The 20070-nt window shown below is 30.7% G+C and overlaps 1 protein-coding gene across 14 annotated transcripts in view; it reads right to left on the bottom strand.

The window, feature by feature from the left end:
* The window catches only part of LOC130897076 (neurobeachin), a 735983-nt gene that overhangs the window by 232223 nt on the left and 483690 nt on the right, over positions 1-20070 (bottom strand). For 10 of the 14 annotated variants that reach the window (XM_057805651.1, XM_057805655.1, XM_057805652.1 and 7 more), the window contains 7 exons: positions 18701-18919; positions 15034-15152; positions 9528-9632; positions 6979-7716; positions 5750-6076; positions 5575-5695; positions 4291-4427 (listed from right to left, as the gene is read on the bottom strand). In XM_057805651.1, coding sequence (XP_057661634.1) covers positions 4291-4427; positions 5575-5695; positions 5750-6076; positions 6979-7716; positions 9528-9632; positions 15034-15152; positions 18701-18919 — 1766 coding nt within the window. The remainder of the gene's footprint in view (positions 1-4290; positions 4428-5574; positions 5696-5749; positions 6077-6978; positions 7717-9527; positions 9633-15033; positions 15153-18700; positions 18920-20070) is intronic. The other 4 variants (XM_057805656.1, XM_057805658.1, XM_057805650.1 and 1 more) reach the window with 3 other exon arrangements.

The raw sequence follows: 20070 nt of genomic DNA, 5'->3' as shown, positions 1-20070 counted from the left end.
CGCAATAATCTAGGATTAGTATAACTCCTATATTTTCAACTGTATTATCTGTATTATTTAACACGTGGTTCCATCGAAAATGATTATCTTACTAGTATAATGGAGGTCTGCATCCACCTTTTGCATATGATTTGAAAAAATTACATTCTGCCGTTTTCTCAGATAATTCGTTTACTGTTACTTTTTGAGGATGAAACTCATACTTCTTGATAATCTTACAGATGGATCCTACGCTTCCGTATTTTACCAAATGGATAAACAAGAATTTTTTACCAAACTTCGCAGAAAGTCCAAGAATTTTCCATTATTAGGTATGCTCTTCGGTCGGCCAATTTGAAGACACTTTTCAGTTGAACCTACTTCTACAAAAAGTTTCACAATCCTCCAATCTGCAGTACAGATAATTTTATCGCATTTTGTAAACATAAACATGAATAAATAAGTTACCTCACCATTAGTGCTTTTACAATATCAGGAGAATTGTTATTCTTTTTTTTTTTTCGATAAACATAATTCAATTTTGAATACAACACCTTTCACTAATGGAAATGAGAAATAATTTACATTTGGAAGCAATTAATGACTAACTACTTTTTATTTGAAAAATGTATAATTTTAATTTTATACGACTGTCACTTTGGATCCCTCAAATAAATAGTTATTTGCCGTTACGGTTGTATTTATAATGTAATATATAACGAAAAACTGGAAATTATAAAAGGTGTGCTGTTTTGAAAAAATATATTAAAAAGATATTGTGGAGTAACGATATTTTAAAAAATTTATTGATTTTAAAATAGTTTATGATATAGTGTTTTATTAATAATGGCAAATATTTTTTGTTATTGAATTCTGAGATCAAAACATTAAAATCGAACTAGACATATTTTTCTTTCTTATTTTTACTTCGTAGAAAGGTGATTCATGTGAACTTTTTTAAAATAATGTTTTTAGTACTATCTTACATATTCTCGTCTTATTTAGCAAGACGTGTAGCTACGTACACTATACTACAAGTATGCTTACTAAAAATGTCTGATTTCTTCTCATTATCAACTTCGTCACATTTAGTTTCCAACATCATGAGTTTCTGATTGTATCCAGAAAGGTTAATTTACCATAATTTAGTAGGGTATGAATTTGTGAATTATGTTATTTATTAGTCGAAATTTTATATTAGGAAAACTCATAACCGAAAATTTATTTATTTTGATTAATTTTCATGTACTACTACCACTTTAATGATATTCATTAAGATTAAGATTAAGATACAAATTTATAACCAATAGAAATGCAGCAAATTTTACTCTCAATTTGTGGAAAGGGAAAAAATAAGGCTAGCAGCTTTTCAGAAAACGTGGTAATTGTTTATTTTAATGAGTTAGCAGAAAAATTGAAATCCCCAAGTCTACGGACACATTATTATACACTGGGGAGCAAAAAATTGAGGTACCTTAAAATTTTCATGTTCTATGAAATTTTACGTTTTCAGATAGTATTCGCAAACTGTACATCATTGCATGTGCTTTTGTAAGTTAAATGTGATACTCTATGCTAAAGAAAAAGGCATTTTTTCTTGGATTTAATGATTTATTCTGAAAAAGCAACAAATTAACATTTTGGGCGAAATTCAACATTTTGTTGTTAAGGAAGATATGAAACGAACAAAATGAAAAAACTTGACACTAATAGTGTGTATTCCCTCCTCTTTCAATGATGACTGCTTGAAGTTGGCGCGACATACTTTGAATTGAGTTGAGGTTCACATTCTGGTCGATGTTATCTGCAACAGCAATCTTCTCAGCTCCTGGGCAGTTCTTGGTGCTGGTGTGTGTCTGCGGATCAGTCGTCCCAACTCGTCCCAGACATGTTCTATGGGATTCATGTATGTCCAGTCAAATTGCCTAATTTCTACCTCATCCAGATACTCCCTGATAATTCTGGCTGTATGTGGCCTCGCATTATCTTGCATAAAAATGCCCTCATAGTCACCATGAAAGGCATAACATGGTCTTCTAGTACCTTCGTAATGTACGTGTGAGAGGTTAGGGAGCCATTTTCTTTGAAGACCAACTCTGTACAAGCTTGTGCAGTGATTCCCGCTCAAACCATAACTGACCAACCGTCAAATGAAAGACTCTCGTCAAAGCAAACTTCAACATATCTTTCCCCAGGTCTTCTCCACACTCGACGACGTCCATCTGACCCAGTGAGGCAAAAACGCGACTCATCTGAGTACAATACCCAGCTCCAGTCATCATCATACCAACAAACGTGATCACTGGCAAATTTCAATTTTACAGTCTGATGCTGGCGTTGCAACGGGGGACCTGTAGCCATTCTTCTGCATGTCAGTCCAGCAGCATGTCGTCTTCTTCTAACGGTTCATTCACTAACGTTGACATTTCTCACTTCTTCCAACTGATTTCGCAGTGAAACCGCAGTAGCTGTCCTATTCCGCAAACTTGTGGACACCAAAAAACGGTCATCTCGTTAAGTGGTAGCTCTTTTTCCCCCTGGCCCTGGTCTTCTAGTGATCAGGCCAATCTCCAGAAAGCGCTGGTGCACCCTTTGCACACCACAAAGACTAGCACCAACAATTCTTGCAGTTTCACGATGCCCCCAACCATCTTGTAACAGCGCAACAATTCTTGCCACAACAATCGGATCTAAAGGCATTATAGGCCTATTAAACACTACACTTTGCAATTGTTAGGTTTTACACAAAGAATCAATAGTAAACTGGAAAACAGGCAAGGGAAATGTGAATGTTCAATTAGCGCAAAGGCACATTTTTCATCAAAGTCGTACTCTAATACATCGAATGACAGCTAATCACAGCTGTCAAGTCTCGGAAAAAATTTGCTTTAACGCCTACTAATCCTTATCAATATTGAGGTTAAAGTTCTTCGCAATTTATAAAATGATCTTAATTTTTTGCTCGCCAGTGTATTTTAAAGTCTACACTAAATTACATGTCTTACTTAAAAGAACTTGAAACGTGAATTATTTTGAAACAGTTAAAGAGATGCAAAAACAACAACAATACGAAAATTAACCATTACGGGAAAGTATTATGGAATCTGGGATAAGTATATGAATCTTTGTCCAAAAATTCTTTTTTTTTTTATAAATTACATCAACCGAAAATGGGAATAAACAAATTAAGAAATATATGAGAAGAAATTGCTTCTTACTTAAATCTTCCACATTCTAATCTCACAATATTAATTAATGCAGGTGGTGACATAACTTAAGCATCTCGTTAGATGAAAATCCATTACAAGACTGAAAGTTACTTTGATGAATAATTTCAAAATAAAATCACCGCAGCCAATCAAATTTTTAATTCAATTGAATGCAGCCAAGCTAATAATGCAATAAACATTACCCCATCTAGATCAATAATATCTTCCATGAATACTATGACAAATTTGGCCAAAGCAATTAAATTTAATAAATGTACAGTCCAAAATATTTATATAAATCAATCGGAATAATTATAATAAGCTAGATTTTATAACTTGTAATAATTTCATTATAAGTTGAATGAATTTTGAAAATAAAGTTAGGGTTTTTCATTATTATGATTGGTCATAGAACAAATAGTGTATGCAACTCGCATTTAATGGCTGTTAAGACATTCGTATTCATTACGACAGTCGCTAAGGCTCGTGTCGTAGCTTTCTTGCATTGAGTCTTTGTAATATTAAAGCTAAATTAAGTTATATGTAATGTTGTATCTTGCCAATTATTGGATCTGAAATTCATTCATGCAAATAATTGAGAAAGATCATTTTATAGTCAACAATGTAAAACATCCGGCGACCTACATGAATAACTTCACAGAATTTCACCCTATAACTAGCATGAAAGTTATGCATTTTGCATCAGTACATCAAGTTGGTCGTCGGAAAAGTATAGACAGGAAACTTGGTACTATGATCTAGTTGCACAATATGCTATTCATCAAGTATAGAAGAGAATCTAAGGTCTAATGCATGCCTGAAGAATGTGAACAAGATATTTCATATATAACAGTTTTATCGACATAAAATGACTTATTTGGATGCATACCTATGAAAACAGTGATAGATTTATAGTATTAGTTTATATTTGGAAGAGTTTGCAGAATCGCGAAAAATTGAGAACTTACACAGTTTGATTAATTGCTTGATTATGTTATATTTGCCACAAAACATTTTTTAAGTTCTGGATCTAGGTACCAACTACTATCAGATCAAAATGTTTTATAATAAACTTGAAACATTGAAATTATCTAGAGCTCACCTCACTGTCTATCTTCTTGAATTCTTCGTCGTCCTCATCCACCTCAAAATAAAGCTCTGCAGATGTAATTGATACCATACCAGGAGCGACAAGTCCAGGAGCAATAAGTTTTGCCTTAGTGCTAATATTTACAGGACCTACAAAAACATATTTCTTCAAGTATTGAGATTATAGATCTTTAAATTTAGTGATAATTTGAGAAATAAGTATATTACCAAAGTTCTAGTTTTTCAAATTTTATTATATAAACAATTTTTGCAGTCATAGTTCCGGTTACTTTTTCTCCATAACAAATATTGAAAAACTACCTATGGCTGATGGTTTAAATCCAGATTTTGGTATAGTGACAGAGATTTGGAATGAAAGCAATCCTTTTAGCTAGAAATTAAACTGACAACCAATAATTTTGATACAAGCAGGTCATACAAATGTTATTCCAGCGATTCTAATAATTTCGGATATATATTTTAATTAAAAACATGCTACCAGGATCTTTAACGTTTTTTATTTCATTCTAAATCTATTTATTTTTATTGCATTTTAGTTGTAAGATTAGGTCAGTTGGGAATCGAATTGAAATATAGGCCTCACATATTTGTTGTTTGTTTTCCTGGCATGTTAGTGAAAAGAATTGAGGTAAATGAAATTTAGGATACAAATAAAGTTAAGAGAACTTGAAGATTTCCTATATCATACAAACTAGTTGAATTTCGTAGTTTTTGATCAATAGAAAGTCTGTTACAAGCAGCAGTTTATGTTTGACAACAATCAACATTATCGCAATACATGAATAACAGGTGTTATTTTGTGTTATGTTATTTTTTTCTTATGTCATTAATTTATATTCTCTTAGTTTCCCAACAGGATTTCAATGGTTTACTTCCATCCTTAATATCTTTTATTAATCAGTAGTATCTAACAGCAGTAGGTATAACTACTTTTTTCATTGTTTGTTTTATAATATAACTTGATGAAACTTATGAAATTGAAAGATGTACTATGGAAAGTGGTCTAAAGTCTTCAACGATTGAAATAAATAAATTATGTTGTCATTTCAACTAAATCATCTAAATTTTCTTAATATGGCTTTGTTTTATCAATATTTATGTTAGATGTCCAAGTACAGTAGTAAATTTTCTATTGCTTTTTATTTTATTTTATACTGAAGGGCAAATTGATGAATCAGCGATAATCCGCTATTATATTTTAATGACTAGAGATTCTCATCGGACATTTCTTTTACTACAATAACTATAAGTATTTTTATTTCTTGTAACTATTTACCATTAAGATCTGTATCTAAATCACGGTCGTCAACCATCAGTTCACTGTCCTCCATGAGGTCATTTTGCATTTGTTGTTGACTTCTAGTGGCCGCAAGATGTGCATGAAATTCTTCTCTAGCCTTAAAAATTCAATCATGAAATTTATGTAAAATAAAAAATAATACTGTACTTACTTGTAGAATGGCATCCTCAGGGGCGCCATGTTCAATTGCAGCCTTTAAACTAGCCTCTGGATGAGTAGTTCCCAAAGGATTGTGAACAAATCGCTTCCGACGTCTTGCATCATCTTCCCAAGCATCTAATTTCCAAAATTCCAGTACTGTGGAGGTCTCTACCCCTTCTATATATCCCCAAGCACCATGTTTGTTAGACATTATATTTCTGACCTTTTCTAAAAGTTTGCTGGCGGTAACATTATCACGTCGCCTGGCAGAAGTTATCAAGTGATCACACATTCTTTCTTCTTCTCTTCTGTCAAGTAAAGTTTGAGCAGATTGTGACTGAAAGACAGACAATTTAATATTTTATTAATCTGGAAACTAATGATAGGAATAGATAGTAATAGCTCTTATATGGTTGCATAATGTACAACTCATTCCTTTTGAGCATAGCCTTTGACCCTATCCGATCTCTTGTCTTCGTGTTCTTTACGATTCCAAGTGTTTCATTCTTTAATAAAGTATCTAGTTATTCGTTTACAGCAATTTCCCAACATTTGCCTTTTCTTTTTAATGCTGATTCGTAATTTTGTGTAAGGTAAATTTAATTTAAATTGAGCTCATACACTGAGTATTTTTGTCAAGAACGAATTTTCCTTTTCGGTTTATCATTGAGTAAACTTCCTTCGTCTTATTATTCACTTCATATCTCGGCTGCTACTTTTGGTATCTCAAATAAATTTATATATATGACTGTATCTTTTCTTCATTTCATTACTTTTCTGTACAGATGATGTTACCAAAGGTTGCTTGCAATCATATGACGCTAACCTACTCTATTCATCCAATAAAGATACAACTAAATTTTTAATTATTTGTTTGGTGCCTGTCAATTGATAGCAAACTTACCCCACATAATTTTTTTGTAGTAATGCACTCAATATCTTAATTCATTATTGCAATGTCAGGTCATCATATCCAGTCTCTTTAATGTGTTTTTTAAGATTTTGTTCTTAGAAACATGGCATGCAGTCTCTTTGTTGCATTTTATATTGGTAAGACCTTTTATGTGACAACATATCGTCAATGCAAAAATTTGTTGTATTTTCTATTGATAGATTTCGGTTTCTTTTATATCATCAGAATATCTTAAAGACACTTCCAACCATATAAGTTTCAATAATTTTCTTATTAAACTATGTAGTAATAATTTGGAATATTTGTACAAGTTTTACAATACTCACCTCAAAATCTGCATGCTTAAGAACGTCGTCAGCTCTCATTCTGTTCAATATAAATTCAGCTTCGTTCGCAACTCTAACAATATGATCTTTCATAGCATGAGACAACAGCCTACCTTCGTTAATGAGCTCTATAAAAGCGAGTCCAGCATGTTTCTGTAACGAATTTTGCCACTCTTGGGAACATAACAGCATAACTAATTCTACTACAGAATTGCTATTTTTGAAGGTAGTTAAGCCTTTACCTTCCATTAATAGTTCTTGACCGTGGGAGCCAACTAAAGTTTTCGATAGAAAAGGAGCAAAGTCGACCATTATTTCTCGCAGTAAAGGGCATACAGAACCAAGAGCCATTTCTAATTTTTGTGTTAGAGACGCTTCTCGTGATGGTGTTGGAACAGATATGTGATCCACTAAATTACTAACAGGCAATTCATCAGGTCTCATTTGAACTGGTGTTTGGATGATTCCATCTGGAATATGAACTACTGAAATCTCAGAATGGTGTTTTTCTCCTCTTTCAGAAGATATATTTCCTTCAATATCTAAAGGTGAATGTGAAATATTTTGCAGATTTCTAGTTTCTTCTTTTGAATCACCTTCTTCATTCAGATTAATGTCGGTCCAATTTTCATCAGTATTCACTTTTTCGTTATCATCCAGGTGAGTTTCACAATTGGAACCAAGGTTATTGGTATCAGCAGAATGTACAGAATTGATGTCTTCCATAGAATCGGAGCTCTGAAACGTTAGATATTTCAATTAGTTCCATACACTAATTGATTCTGAATATATTTGCAATTTTCAAGATGAGTAATACAAATTTAACACAGATGGCATGAATGATTTCATAATAAGCACACTTAGGGTTAAGACAACAAGACACAGAGGTCGGCAAAAGTCAGGTAAGAAATTTGCATTAAGGGAAAAAATGGAGCGTCAAATAGAATTTATTAAAAGAAATTACAAAAGGGATTCAAAAAAGGGTTGCTGTAAGTGCATTGATGCTTATCTTGGTAAAGTGTATTTACGGCTACATTTCTCAACGGAGAGGCATGTCCGGTGAAGCATATCAAACTGTTTTCGAAGAATTCACATGGTGTGAGGTCTCATGGCTGTGCGGGCCACTCAACGAATCTTCATCTGCCTATCCATATTAAAGTAATTCCTGACACATTACGCATAGTGCGGCGACGTCATGTGGCCCTCAAAAAAGTATTAACCCACGAAACCTCCCGCATGGATACCTTCCCACACACACACCTCAGACCGGTTTAAGTCCTCTTCAATGAAGACGTGAGGATTCTGGTCATTCCAGTACACTCAGTTATGCCGATTGACTGTACCGTTCAGCTTGAAGGTTGCTTCATGCGACCACAAAATGGAATGCTGGAACTGCGAAATCATCCTCCTGAAGTGCGTGGAAGAGACGCAGACGGTAAATTCGATAGTGCATACGTTTCAGCATTCGTCGTAAAGAACGATCGGATAGTAGAAGTTCTGCCAATAGCCACATTGCAGATTGGTTCGGCTGCTTAACTAACAACAACGGCAATGTTTCCATATTTTCATATTTGATAGTTGTTGTCCAGTATTGGTACTACAACTTGGTATTAAAGATATCCAAACGAAGTTATCATATGTATCAATGACTAATAATGTGTTGACAGGCAATAAAATGACTGATTGGCTCCCTTAGAAAGGTGTTTAAGAGAACGCACAACAATACTAATAAAGAAAATGGTTTGAAATCGGAATATTGGCATTAATAGATATTGACCAAATTTTCAGAAACGACGTGTAGCTAGGGAGTCTTCAATCTATGGATGTACTTAATATATAAAGCCAGTTTAAGTTCAAGTGATTCATTACACTTTATAATATATTTTGATTTACAAATGTGGATATATAAATGGATTTTAAACACTAAATACAAATGTATGGATGAAGCAATAATTCATAGAGCATGCAACTAAGAAGTTCATAATAAAAGCATGTTTATGAATAACAGTAAAGCTCCATTGTACCAAAAATCAAATACTTCAGAATTCATCTTGACAAGTTGACTATGTATTTTTATAGATGGGTTATGGAGGTATTTATAAATATCAAATATTCCTTGAAAATGTGATTTTAAGTAGTTTATCTTACAAACTAGTGAGTTTAGAAATTAAAACTAAAAGAAAATTAACAGAAAAATTGTAAATGAATTAACTAAAAGTTAATTGAGAAAATACTGATTATCTTCTAGAAAATTCATTACAAATATGATAAAGTATGATGAAAATGCTTTGTTGGTGAAAATAACTAAATAGCTCTCATTTGGAATGTATTAATATGAAATTGTTAATTATCTGTAGTACAGAGTACTTCAATTCATTTTCAATATGATAATGTAAATTGGAGCAAGCACATGAAAAACTGAAATTCACATCTTCTACTAGCTAATAAGTTAAATAGAACAAAGAGAATTGCTGATTACTGTCAAACATTCATAAGCAATTAAACATTGTTCTACCGAAACTCAGTTCTAATCAAAATGCATTCATTACCTTTTTAATACGAGCACTGTCACAACCTCGAGCATGCCTAATCCCATCCAAAGAGTAATTTACAGTGAACCCTTGAGTCAGAGAAGGGCGCTGCCTCGCATTTACCTATCAAGATGCAAGCAGCATGTAGCAAAAGCGTTGTTAGTTATACCACAAATAATGTAATTTTACTTTAGGTGGGTTAGTCTTGTTATTTGGAAAGTTAGCAAATGGCAATAGATTATGTTAAATGAATAGCCAAACACAACTATTACATATTTAAGTCAATTCCTAAAAAAGTCTGGTAATTTTCAAACAGTAGATAATACTTTTTACCAATATTCATAAATATAATTTCTGTAATCGCTTCGAGTTTGTTTCGACAAACATTGAACTGCGTCTCCTCAGACGTTGATCGACTCCGTCAATATCAACATATTTAATGTGTTCCGACTGTAAAGAAGGGAGCATTATCCGTCAACTAATCTCAATATTTTTGGATCTCTTCAGGATGGTAATATTATACAATATTAGCAAGGTAGAGATTTTAGCATAACATCTAAATTAATGAAAGAGTTATAGATAAACAATTAGGAAATGGTGAAACAATGAAGAAATCAAGTGAGATGATCAGTAGATGTTTATTATTTGAAAGATATATTTTCTTAAATATTTATCTTAGGTATATTTTTAAAAATTACGTATTTTTTATATTTTTGATGTCTCGGTCAAAATATAACCTGATCTTGACAACTTTGATTATTCATCATCTACCACATGAATATTAAAACCAGATTTTTCTATTTCACTTGAACTATTACCAGACATATGAGTTTGCAGTATTTTCCACTGTACAATATAAATTCTTCAAGATAAAAGGTTTCGTACACACATACACACACACACACCATTTATTTTTATTTACAACGTGTTTGGCACACTAAGGAGCCTGAAATTGTAGTTACATGTTCTCTTATTCTTGACATCGTGCTCCTGGTAGTACAACTATTTAAACTGACTTGGAAGAAACTACATAAAGTAATATCTGTTTAGTATATATAGTATTCATTATTCGAAACATAACTTTCAAAAAATTTAGCTGTATTCTCACATTATTTAGTTTTTTTTTTATTTATATTCATTCAAGAGAATCTGCTTTATTTTTTGACAATGTACCAAAACAATAGATTAATAAAAATAAATGTTGAAAGATATGAATATGATTATATATGAAATTTTTTGCAGCACCCTCTAAAAATCTTCTTTTTGATGAAAAAACACTGGGAAACTTTTTTTAATACAACATAACACGTGCTTATACACAATATAAGTTAATTAAACATGAAACTAATGCAAGATTGCAACGATTTGTTTACAAAAGATGATGGACAGAAATAATTCCTCATTCAAATCTTAGATGATTATAGACGAGGAGACATTAAAAATATGAAAGAAAGTTCACTTAAAGCTTTGAGCAAAGAAATCTAAATATTGAAATAACGGCTGTACTAATGTAATTTTAAAATAAGCATAGCAATTTGAATATATCTCATTTTTTATTAAATATTATAATATATAAAATTTTTGAATATAAATTTTTGTTTATCGTTATTATTTTGATCAAATATTGTTATTTTTTATTTGAGTTGAATTGTTTAAGAGACATCTATGAATTTCTTTTCTTTTCCTTACTAGACTATTATAATGTCTAAATATCTATTAATGATGTTTTCACTTTTTGGATCTTCTTATATAATTAACGTAAAAACTCGTGTTGATTTTATATGTTTTCATATAAAATCAGAAAAAAATAACCAGTAAAAATTGACGATACGACATATTTATGTCTTTCTCAAAATATGACTAGAAATTATATATAGATCACCTACAGCATGAATATCAAAATAAAACTCTATTTTAATCAGAAAAATTAATTTTTCCTTAGAAGTTACATTTCAAAAATCTCTAGTCGCCATTAATTCAAGTACTTATTCGTAGCTGCATTAAAATTTATAAAAGAAAACTCTAAATTGTTTAGGGGAACCATTTCTAAAAATTCTCTTTTTCATCGTCTCGAGAATGTTTGAATTTTTATAATTGGTATATTTTTGGTATTTCATGGTTTGTTAATGCAGTTCAATTTTTATAAGCGTATTGATGACCTTTTATCTATTTTATAAATACTGAGATGTCTGTATCATATTTATTGAAGTATTATAATGATTACTGAGAAAGTCGTTGTACATATGGCAAGAAAAAGTGTTTAACGTTTTTATTTTGTTTCTCACTTTCTTGAATATATTATGAATCATGTTTTCAGCACAATTATTGTCTTGTAATGCAATTTTTTATTTCGAATAGTTAAATATCTGAATTCAGAATCTGATAGTGGATATATTTCAGCCAAACTTATAAATCACTGATTTCTTTGTGACAAAGGATCACGTGAATTGAAATTCAAATATCTTGAAGATGAAGTTGGTTTTGTATACCCATTCTATTTTCATGTTATTGTTAATTTCATATAATGTGTCACCCAAAAAATTAATTTATCATTTTGCTCAATCTCAATTATAAATTGAGTTTTTATGATAAGAATTGAATTTTCTACTTATATTTTCAATTACATTTTATAGTATAGCACTAATGCAGTCCCCTCCATAACGAAAAAAGAATTAAAAATTTATTTTAAGTTTGCTTTAAAACGGTTTCCCCATTCTCAAATAAGTAGGATATTGTGAATGTTAGTTTTTTTCTTGGATAAATTCATGTATTCTTTGGTTAGGTTAGGTTAGGTTAGGCTATTATAATTGCCCAGTTTACTATTACGATATTCTAACTAGGAAACTAAAAAACTTATTAACAGTTATAAACATCTAACACTACAAACACTAGAATATGAGTGCTGGCTAGAAATTATCGTATAGATATTTGTGCATTTAATTGGAATAACTCAGTAGTAGATGGTCACTTCAATCAGTTTAAATTGCGTAATCTTAATTATCGCAAATTCTACTATTACCCATTAGATATTAACAAAATACTTATAGTCTCAACCAATATCTACCACTAACTTTTAATGGGAGTGTCGCTAGTGGAATATAGGTTCATACCATAACTTTCACAATCTGTGCAGAAAAAATGGGCAATTGATAAAACGAACTTAATATTATTTTACAAATAATATTTAAGATTTTTCTCATAATTAATAATTAAAAGATTTTTTCACTAAATATTTAATAGTTGTTATTATCTTTTTAATCACGTCAATGCATACATGAAATAAGAAAGTCTCCAGAAACAGCTCCGAATTTAATGATATTTTTTATTTCGTTCCTTTAATCGGCAGTCAGTAGAAAAATAATTATTTTTCTTTGTTTAGTATGAAAGATACTTAATATTACTATACGCACAATAGAAATGTTTTATTTTATTACCAAGACCTTGATTCTGAAATTAGTGGATTATTTGAAACAAATAAAAAAAATGATAATCTCAATTCGGTATACTGAAATTTCTAATAGAAATAAACTAATTTAATGGAAGCAATTATAGTCTATTTCAGAATTCCGTCCAGTTCGGCACAATTTCGGTTTGTAATATTAAATTTCAAGTAATTGCGTAAGAGAATTAGGAAAAGTATAATTTCTGGCCTGAAGTGTCAATATCGACATATTGTGTAGGGATTACTTAGGTAGTAGATTATACAGTTACGTGTACCGTTTAACCTTCTATTAGTGCATCTTCTTAATTCCAACCATATTTCAGATTCGGCTTTCCTTTTTATGAGTATCCTACCGGCACGCCTTTGGCACACTATTTTCCGTGTTTGTGAATGGATAACAATAGGCTAAACCCATAAATTGACCTACTACCTGCACTTGATAAAAAGAAAGAATTTTACAATGAAATCAATGCCAAACTATGAAAGTGGCTTAAATATTCGTTGGGTCATTCTGTGGCCCCTTTACATACCTAAAGAGGTTTTATTACTCTTTTCCTTTCTGAAATGAACTATAATTTTTTCCTCTTCAGAAGTCGCAGAAACATGGTTTGTGGAGACATTGGTAAACAAAGAATTGCGTTAATTTGATCACCAATGAATTTCAAATACAATTTTTCCATCTTTTCCTATCGTATACCTTTAAACATGTTTTTGGTGGAAATATTGTACTATTCGGCGACGTTTTGAAATCTTTTCAAACAAATAAATCTAATGAAAAGTGACGAGTTTTTTGCCATCATTTTTTAATCTTTCTCCGCGTTAACTGCTCAACTAGAAATTTCGATTATATTAGCTTGTGTCTAGGTTGCCTTCTGCTATGCCGCTTGTTGAAAGTTTTCTCATTAATTTTTTGTTGGATTTTAAAAGTTTGAAATGCCTTTATTGCAGTTTTGACCAATCTTTGGTGGAGCGTTGTCAGAATTCATCATTGTTGGAAAACCAAATGTAATACCTACATATTTTTGAACTATAATGGGAAAACTCAAACAAAAATGTAAAATTCTTTTTTGGGCATAATTTAATGAGCATTAATAAAATTTATCCAATGTTTTTCTATAATTTGATTTTATTTCATTGTTCCATAATAATAACTTCATTATATATATTTCATTGTTTGTAACAATTGTTTTCATATTAAAATAATTAATTTTACTATTACATTTAAAACATACACATATTTTCATTAAAATCGGAGCTTTATTTGAGGTTTACCTAGAGAAAAGCTTTATTGTCGTGATAATTTTTTCAGATTTACAGTTTTACATAAGTGACCAGCTCTGAGGTTTTCAAAATGCAAAAATTATTCACACCTCCACAATCATAGAAAATGGACCACTTTGAAGTGTCACTGCAAATCAATAACATATGTGAACAATATCATAATTATGATATGATATGAATGAATATGAATAGAAAAAAAACCTTAGTACTTTTATTCTATAGAAATAAATAGTTGATGGTTCGCGGGAAATGGGGCCCCAGTTATCCCCGGGGATAACTCCAAAGTATCGCTGGGGCGTATACACAAACCAAATATGTGCGCAGTTTAGAGTTTCCGAACGGGAGAATATTACAACGTTCTGAGGAGATCCAAAAAGATCAAAATTGGACTACGGGCTATAACTTTCTTCTTGCTGTTACAAACTATTAAAGATATCGATATCGTCATAAGGGTCAATCAGCACAACGTTCTTCATGGGATACGTATATCAATATTCGTTGCGGCATATAGTTAGGAAAGTGGATGTTTACTCAATGAAAAGAAAGTAAAATCTTTGTTTACCATTTATTGAATTGGAAACAAAATTTCGAGGTGACAATAGGAATTATATAAAAAAATACTTGATAAGTAGCTGAATGAATTCATATCGATAATGTTTCATGTTAAAATCAGCAGCTTTATATGGAGTGAAGATAAAAATTCATTAGCAAATCAAATACTTATGATCCATTTTATATGTTCACAAAAACCAGAGTGCATAGAATTGTTAATCATTGCTTATTACAATATGATGAGCTTACCTTAATTGATGCCGGTCCCGAGTTTAATTCGTTCTCTGTATGTAATGAATTATTATCTTCAACGTATGCCGTAATGATATCAAAATCATTGTCTTCTTGAATTTGAATTGATCTAGATGCTGAGAAAAAAATATTAATGAATATGAGTGACAGTTTTTATAACATTCCATGCTTTAGATAAATAGAATTGTGGAGAAAAATAAGCTAATAAGAAATTCAAATTTTACAACAACTAGCGTACTTTAATGAAGGAATTAAGATAATAGAATAGTATATCAATTTTAACAAGTAACAATCCTCCATTTGAGGCTTTATTTCAAGCTTTGAATTCAAAGCAGAACGGCTAGGAGGTTTCAAATTATTTTTCTAATAAAATTGAAATAAATACAAATTATTGTTTGTTACTTGAACAAATTAAATTCATATTATGATGTAAAGGATTTCTAGTGAAAATATTATTCGGTTTTAAGCTACACTGAAAAAAATAAAATTGTAAATAACTGAAATTATTACTCAAGTTCGTACATTTTGGGAAAATCATTGGTAACCTTAGAATTGAGAAAAATGAATGAAATTATGATTCCACTAAAATTTGATAAAATATGTTGAACATACTGGAATCTACCGATACATACTAAAAACTTCCAAGAAACCACAGTGTTTTCTATATATTAACCGAATACGTTGTTCATTAAAAGTTTTACTTATTCAAATTCTACTAATTTTTATATTCTTAATCACGCTGACTTCTAATTTTTTACTGACTTTCAATTTGTTATCAGTAGTAGATAAACTAGTCGGTTTCAAACCTAAGATTGTTATTCTATAGATTATTTATTTATGGTATATAAATATTACTTTTTTAATCAAAATGATTGGAATGAAAACACTCAGTTTCTTGAATTTAATCACGTTACAATCTAAGATATCATTACACCAGAAATACTGGAAGTTCTGAAATAAAAAACACATATCAAGCAGGGATTTCATATTTGGGAGTTTTTTAAAACAAATAAATTGATATAGGACATACAGAGAGATAAAGAAAAAGAGAAGTGTCCACTAATTTGCTTACTTAATTATGTCCATAACTTACTTTTAGTGAACAAATATAAATTGCAGTCGAGTGAGTCTCATAATATTTAACAATATAGGTAACAGACTTTTCGATTCTGAGGGCTCTTTTCAAAACAGTTTACAAAATACATTGACATATTTGACCTCAGTTACAATACAAATTTGAATTAACCTTTGAATTAAGGTAAGTAAACCACTACAGAATTAGTTTTAAAAATACTTTAATTTATTAACAGAATTAAAATGTTGTAAATAGGTGGCATTTTCGATACTGCTACAATTTCCATACCTCTTGGGGTCATCCATATAAGAATAAGTTGAAAAATCAATTACACTGACAACTTGGTCTTATTTTAATAGTGATGGTAACAGCAAACTTAAGGCATAAAACCTGATTAATGTGAAAAATAACCCCACCCATTTTTTTATTGAATGAAAGCTTTTTGAAATATTTACATAAATAAATTCAAGTTTTGTGAGTAGTGGACACATCTCTACGGACAAATTTTATGAAGCAACGTGCAATACAATAGAAAATATTTAACCAGTTCAAGTTTCATTTCTTCACGAATTATTGATAATTTCTTTAAGTAAGATGTAAAGTTTACATCGAGGACTTTCATAAAACTCAACTATTAGTAATAGTCGGCAACTAATATTGTGAAGAGTAGAATCATTGATGGAACAACAACCAATTTTTTACACAAGGTATCTAGGTATAAGGATAAGCATTAATTTTTTGAGCCAGATCTAGTGAAACTTGTAAATTTGTCTTATTTTTTCTATTATTTAGATAACCATTAGTGTGAGATTCATTTGTACACTAAAATGAAGCAAATAGCATCAGAAAATGTAAAGATTCTTGCATTCAGCAAATATATAATTAAATTTGATAGAATATAGAATACTAATAGAAGTAAGTGTAAAAAATGTTTAGTTACACATTCCTAACATTTTTCATTCATAAAAAATAAAAATATCTTTGACCATAACATATTTATTATATAAATTGATTACCCAATCCAAATAAAATTATCAGTTTGTCTCAAATATATAAAAATCAAACTGAACGATATGAGGAAATAATTGCTGTTAAAATTGAGGAAAGGAAAATGGAAAGAAATTTTTTTAGTTTATTTAAAGATGATGAATATTCTATCTTTTAAAAACATAAAATGTATATAAAACAATATTGTCACTAAATTTTGTCTAGATACTTATTTCGATTTATAAACTTTGAAAATTAAAGTCGAAAAATGTAACAATTCTATAAGTCTACTCAATGAATACAACTAATAAATGCAATAGTGGTAATTAGTGGTAATTATAGCCCGCCATAAACTACTGTTCCTTCAATGAACAGCTTCAATACTCATACGGTTTGGGTTTGTAGCTTAAAGATCCAAGATTGCCCATAATAAGTTAGACATAATTCACTGTCACCTATGTTAACAGTGATGTTGATGCACTCCATCCACTACCGTTTCCTAAGAATAATTTTTTCTAAATTATTTGGTCAAAATTTTACCGTTTTCCTCACCTTGAAATACAAGCATATATAGTTTCTTACTTCACATTTCTCTGCAATTCTCCTTTTATCTTGTTTTTTATAGCAAATCTCGTCTTATTATCTCTTCTCCATAATATTGTTGTTGGTGTGTGAGCAAACCAGTAACTTTCCTTAGCTCGCTTTTTCTTAATGAAAGGTCCTTTTGAGATCAGTTGGTGGGTGGAATGAGAAAGAAAATTGTTTCATACTTTGGGTTTTACTCCATATTTCTGATTTCTGCTCGTTCTCCCACTCTTTTACGACCATGACTTGAAAGAGTTGTAGTCCTGTGAAAGGAATTGCTCGTCACATTTTTTCGCCAGGTACCCACATTATAGTTTACTTTCATTAAGATTAAAGATTCGATGCAGTCCCATACTAGCTTTTACTCTATTTGATAATAGTCAAGAGCTTGAAGGGCTGCTTTGCTATCTGATAAGACAAATATCTTCGCATTGTGGTAGTTACGTTGTCGCAACGAGAAGTGCATGTAAGGATAGCGTATGTTTCCGTCTGCAAAACAGAATGTTCTGATCCCATTGGTTCCTGGGCCATATTGTGGGTCTATTTTCCTTTTCGTAAGCTAAGAGGTCGGTAAGAAATCGTGGACCTGTTGTAACATATTAATACCACCTAGGTAGGAGGGAAAAAAATGCTTTCTGAGAAATTGTGGGATTAAACAAAAAACTATTTAGTTACGATTTTTATAGAAAACCAATCGAATGTTTCTGATTTAGCAAGTCGATGGTGAAAATTATTTATTAAATGCATATAGAACGACTAAGAATATAGAGAATGGTGGGCTGTATCACTGAGTTATTCGTCAAAGTAATTGAAAAGGCTTTTATTATTTTTTTTGTAAAAAAAAAGATACTGACCTGAAAGCTGACTCAAAAAATTTTATAATGATTTCATTTTCGAATTTAATATAAATATTGTAAAATAATGAAGAAACAAAACTAAACATTGCAGGGTGTTAGAGGACGTGCAGGTATACTTGGAAAAACAACAATACATGTAACTTTTTCTTACAGGAATTACCTGCGCGACTTGCAACAGAGTTGCGGTAGAATCGGTGGTCATTTTTGTGGTTGTGGTGGTGAGAATGATGGTTATTATTAAGGTTGTAATGGTGTTTAGCATATGAATGTCTGTGTCGCACATAATTATTGTGGGCCACTGCATTCGGATGGGCGCCTGGAAGGAATTGGGGATATACATGATGGGACCACTGGGGAAAAAGAGGTCTTGCACTCCCCTCTGCATGTCGTGAATTGAAAAAAAAATTATTAATTATATCATCTTCACAATGAAGATAATGTTAAATTAGTATAATTACCCACAATAGGAAAATAATGGAAAGATATAGATGTAACTAGTGTATATAGTACAGTAAATAAATAAATAGATATGATATATACAAGATATATAATAATATAATTCTAGTATATTATAGCTAAATAATTCTTATATAACTTAGAATAGCAGATTTTTATTTATTCAAATTATTGTTATGAATATTACAAAATTAATTCCTAAAATGGAGTATATATATATATATATATATATATATATATATATATATATATATATATATATATTATATATATATATATATATATATATATATATATATATATATATATATATATATTAAAATCCTAAGTCTTGGTTGGGTTTAGAGTTGAATAAATTGGATGATTGCTTAGTATGTTTTCATGTTAACCAGACTATTTTTGAATCCAATGAACGGATAAGCTGACCACTTAACGTTGGTGATTTTGTAAGCGATTTCTCAATGGAAACCTTTTTGAATGAAAATAAAGATTATCCTGGGTCACATTTTGATATCTGCAATCTGCTTCAGTCAGTTAATAATCATTAAAATATATTTTATTTCACATCTTACATCCAGTTTTATTTGGTAATTTGAATTCTATTTACTGGTTTGCATCTAGTTGAAGCGACAGAAATAATAACAGAAGATAATCAGACACATACGTTCACAATATATAATTTACCGTTAGAATGCTGAATACACTGTTTACACCACCACTACACCAACATTCACAATTAACTGTCTGACGCGAGTTTCGTTAACCAAGTTGTCGTCTTCATCGGATAAAGTGTGGTATGGAATTTAATTGCGGAGATTCGTACAATTTATGAAGAATCGTACTTGTCATTGCAGTATTAGAAGAAGTCCATAGGAAGCCACCGTTTGGTCGTCTTACAAATGTTGGATTGGCTTCATCTAGTATACCACAGGTAAAATTTCACTCGCTACATAAAGAAGAGGATTGTGAAAAATAAAACATTGCAGAAATGGATGTGTCCAAAAATACACCTTTCCACTTAGTACAGGATGATCAAAATGAAACCACAGAAACCCTCACATATAAACTCACTAA

This window comes from Diorhabda carinulata, chromosome 8 (assembly GCF_026250575.1).
Source record: "Diorhabda carinulata isolate Delta chromosome 8, icDioCari1.1, whole genome shotgun sequence".
NCBI lineage: Eukaryota > Metazoa > Arthropoda > Insecta > Coleoptera > Chrysomelidae > Diorhabda > Diorhabda carinulata.
Note: the sequence above shows the minus strand (reverse complement) of the source record. Positions and strands in the feature narration are given on the sequence as shown.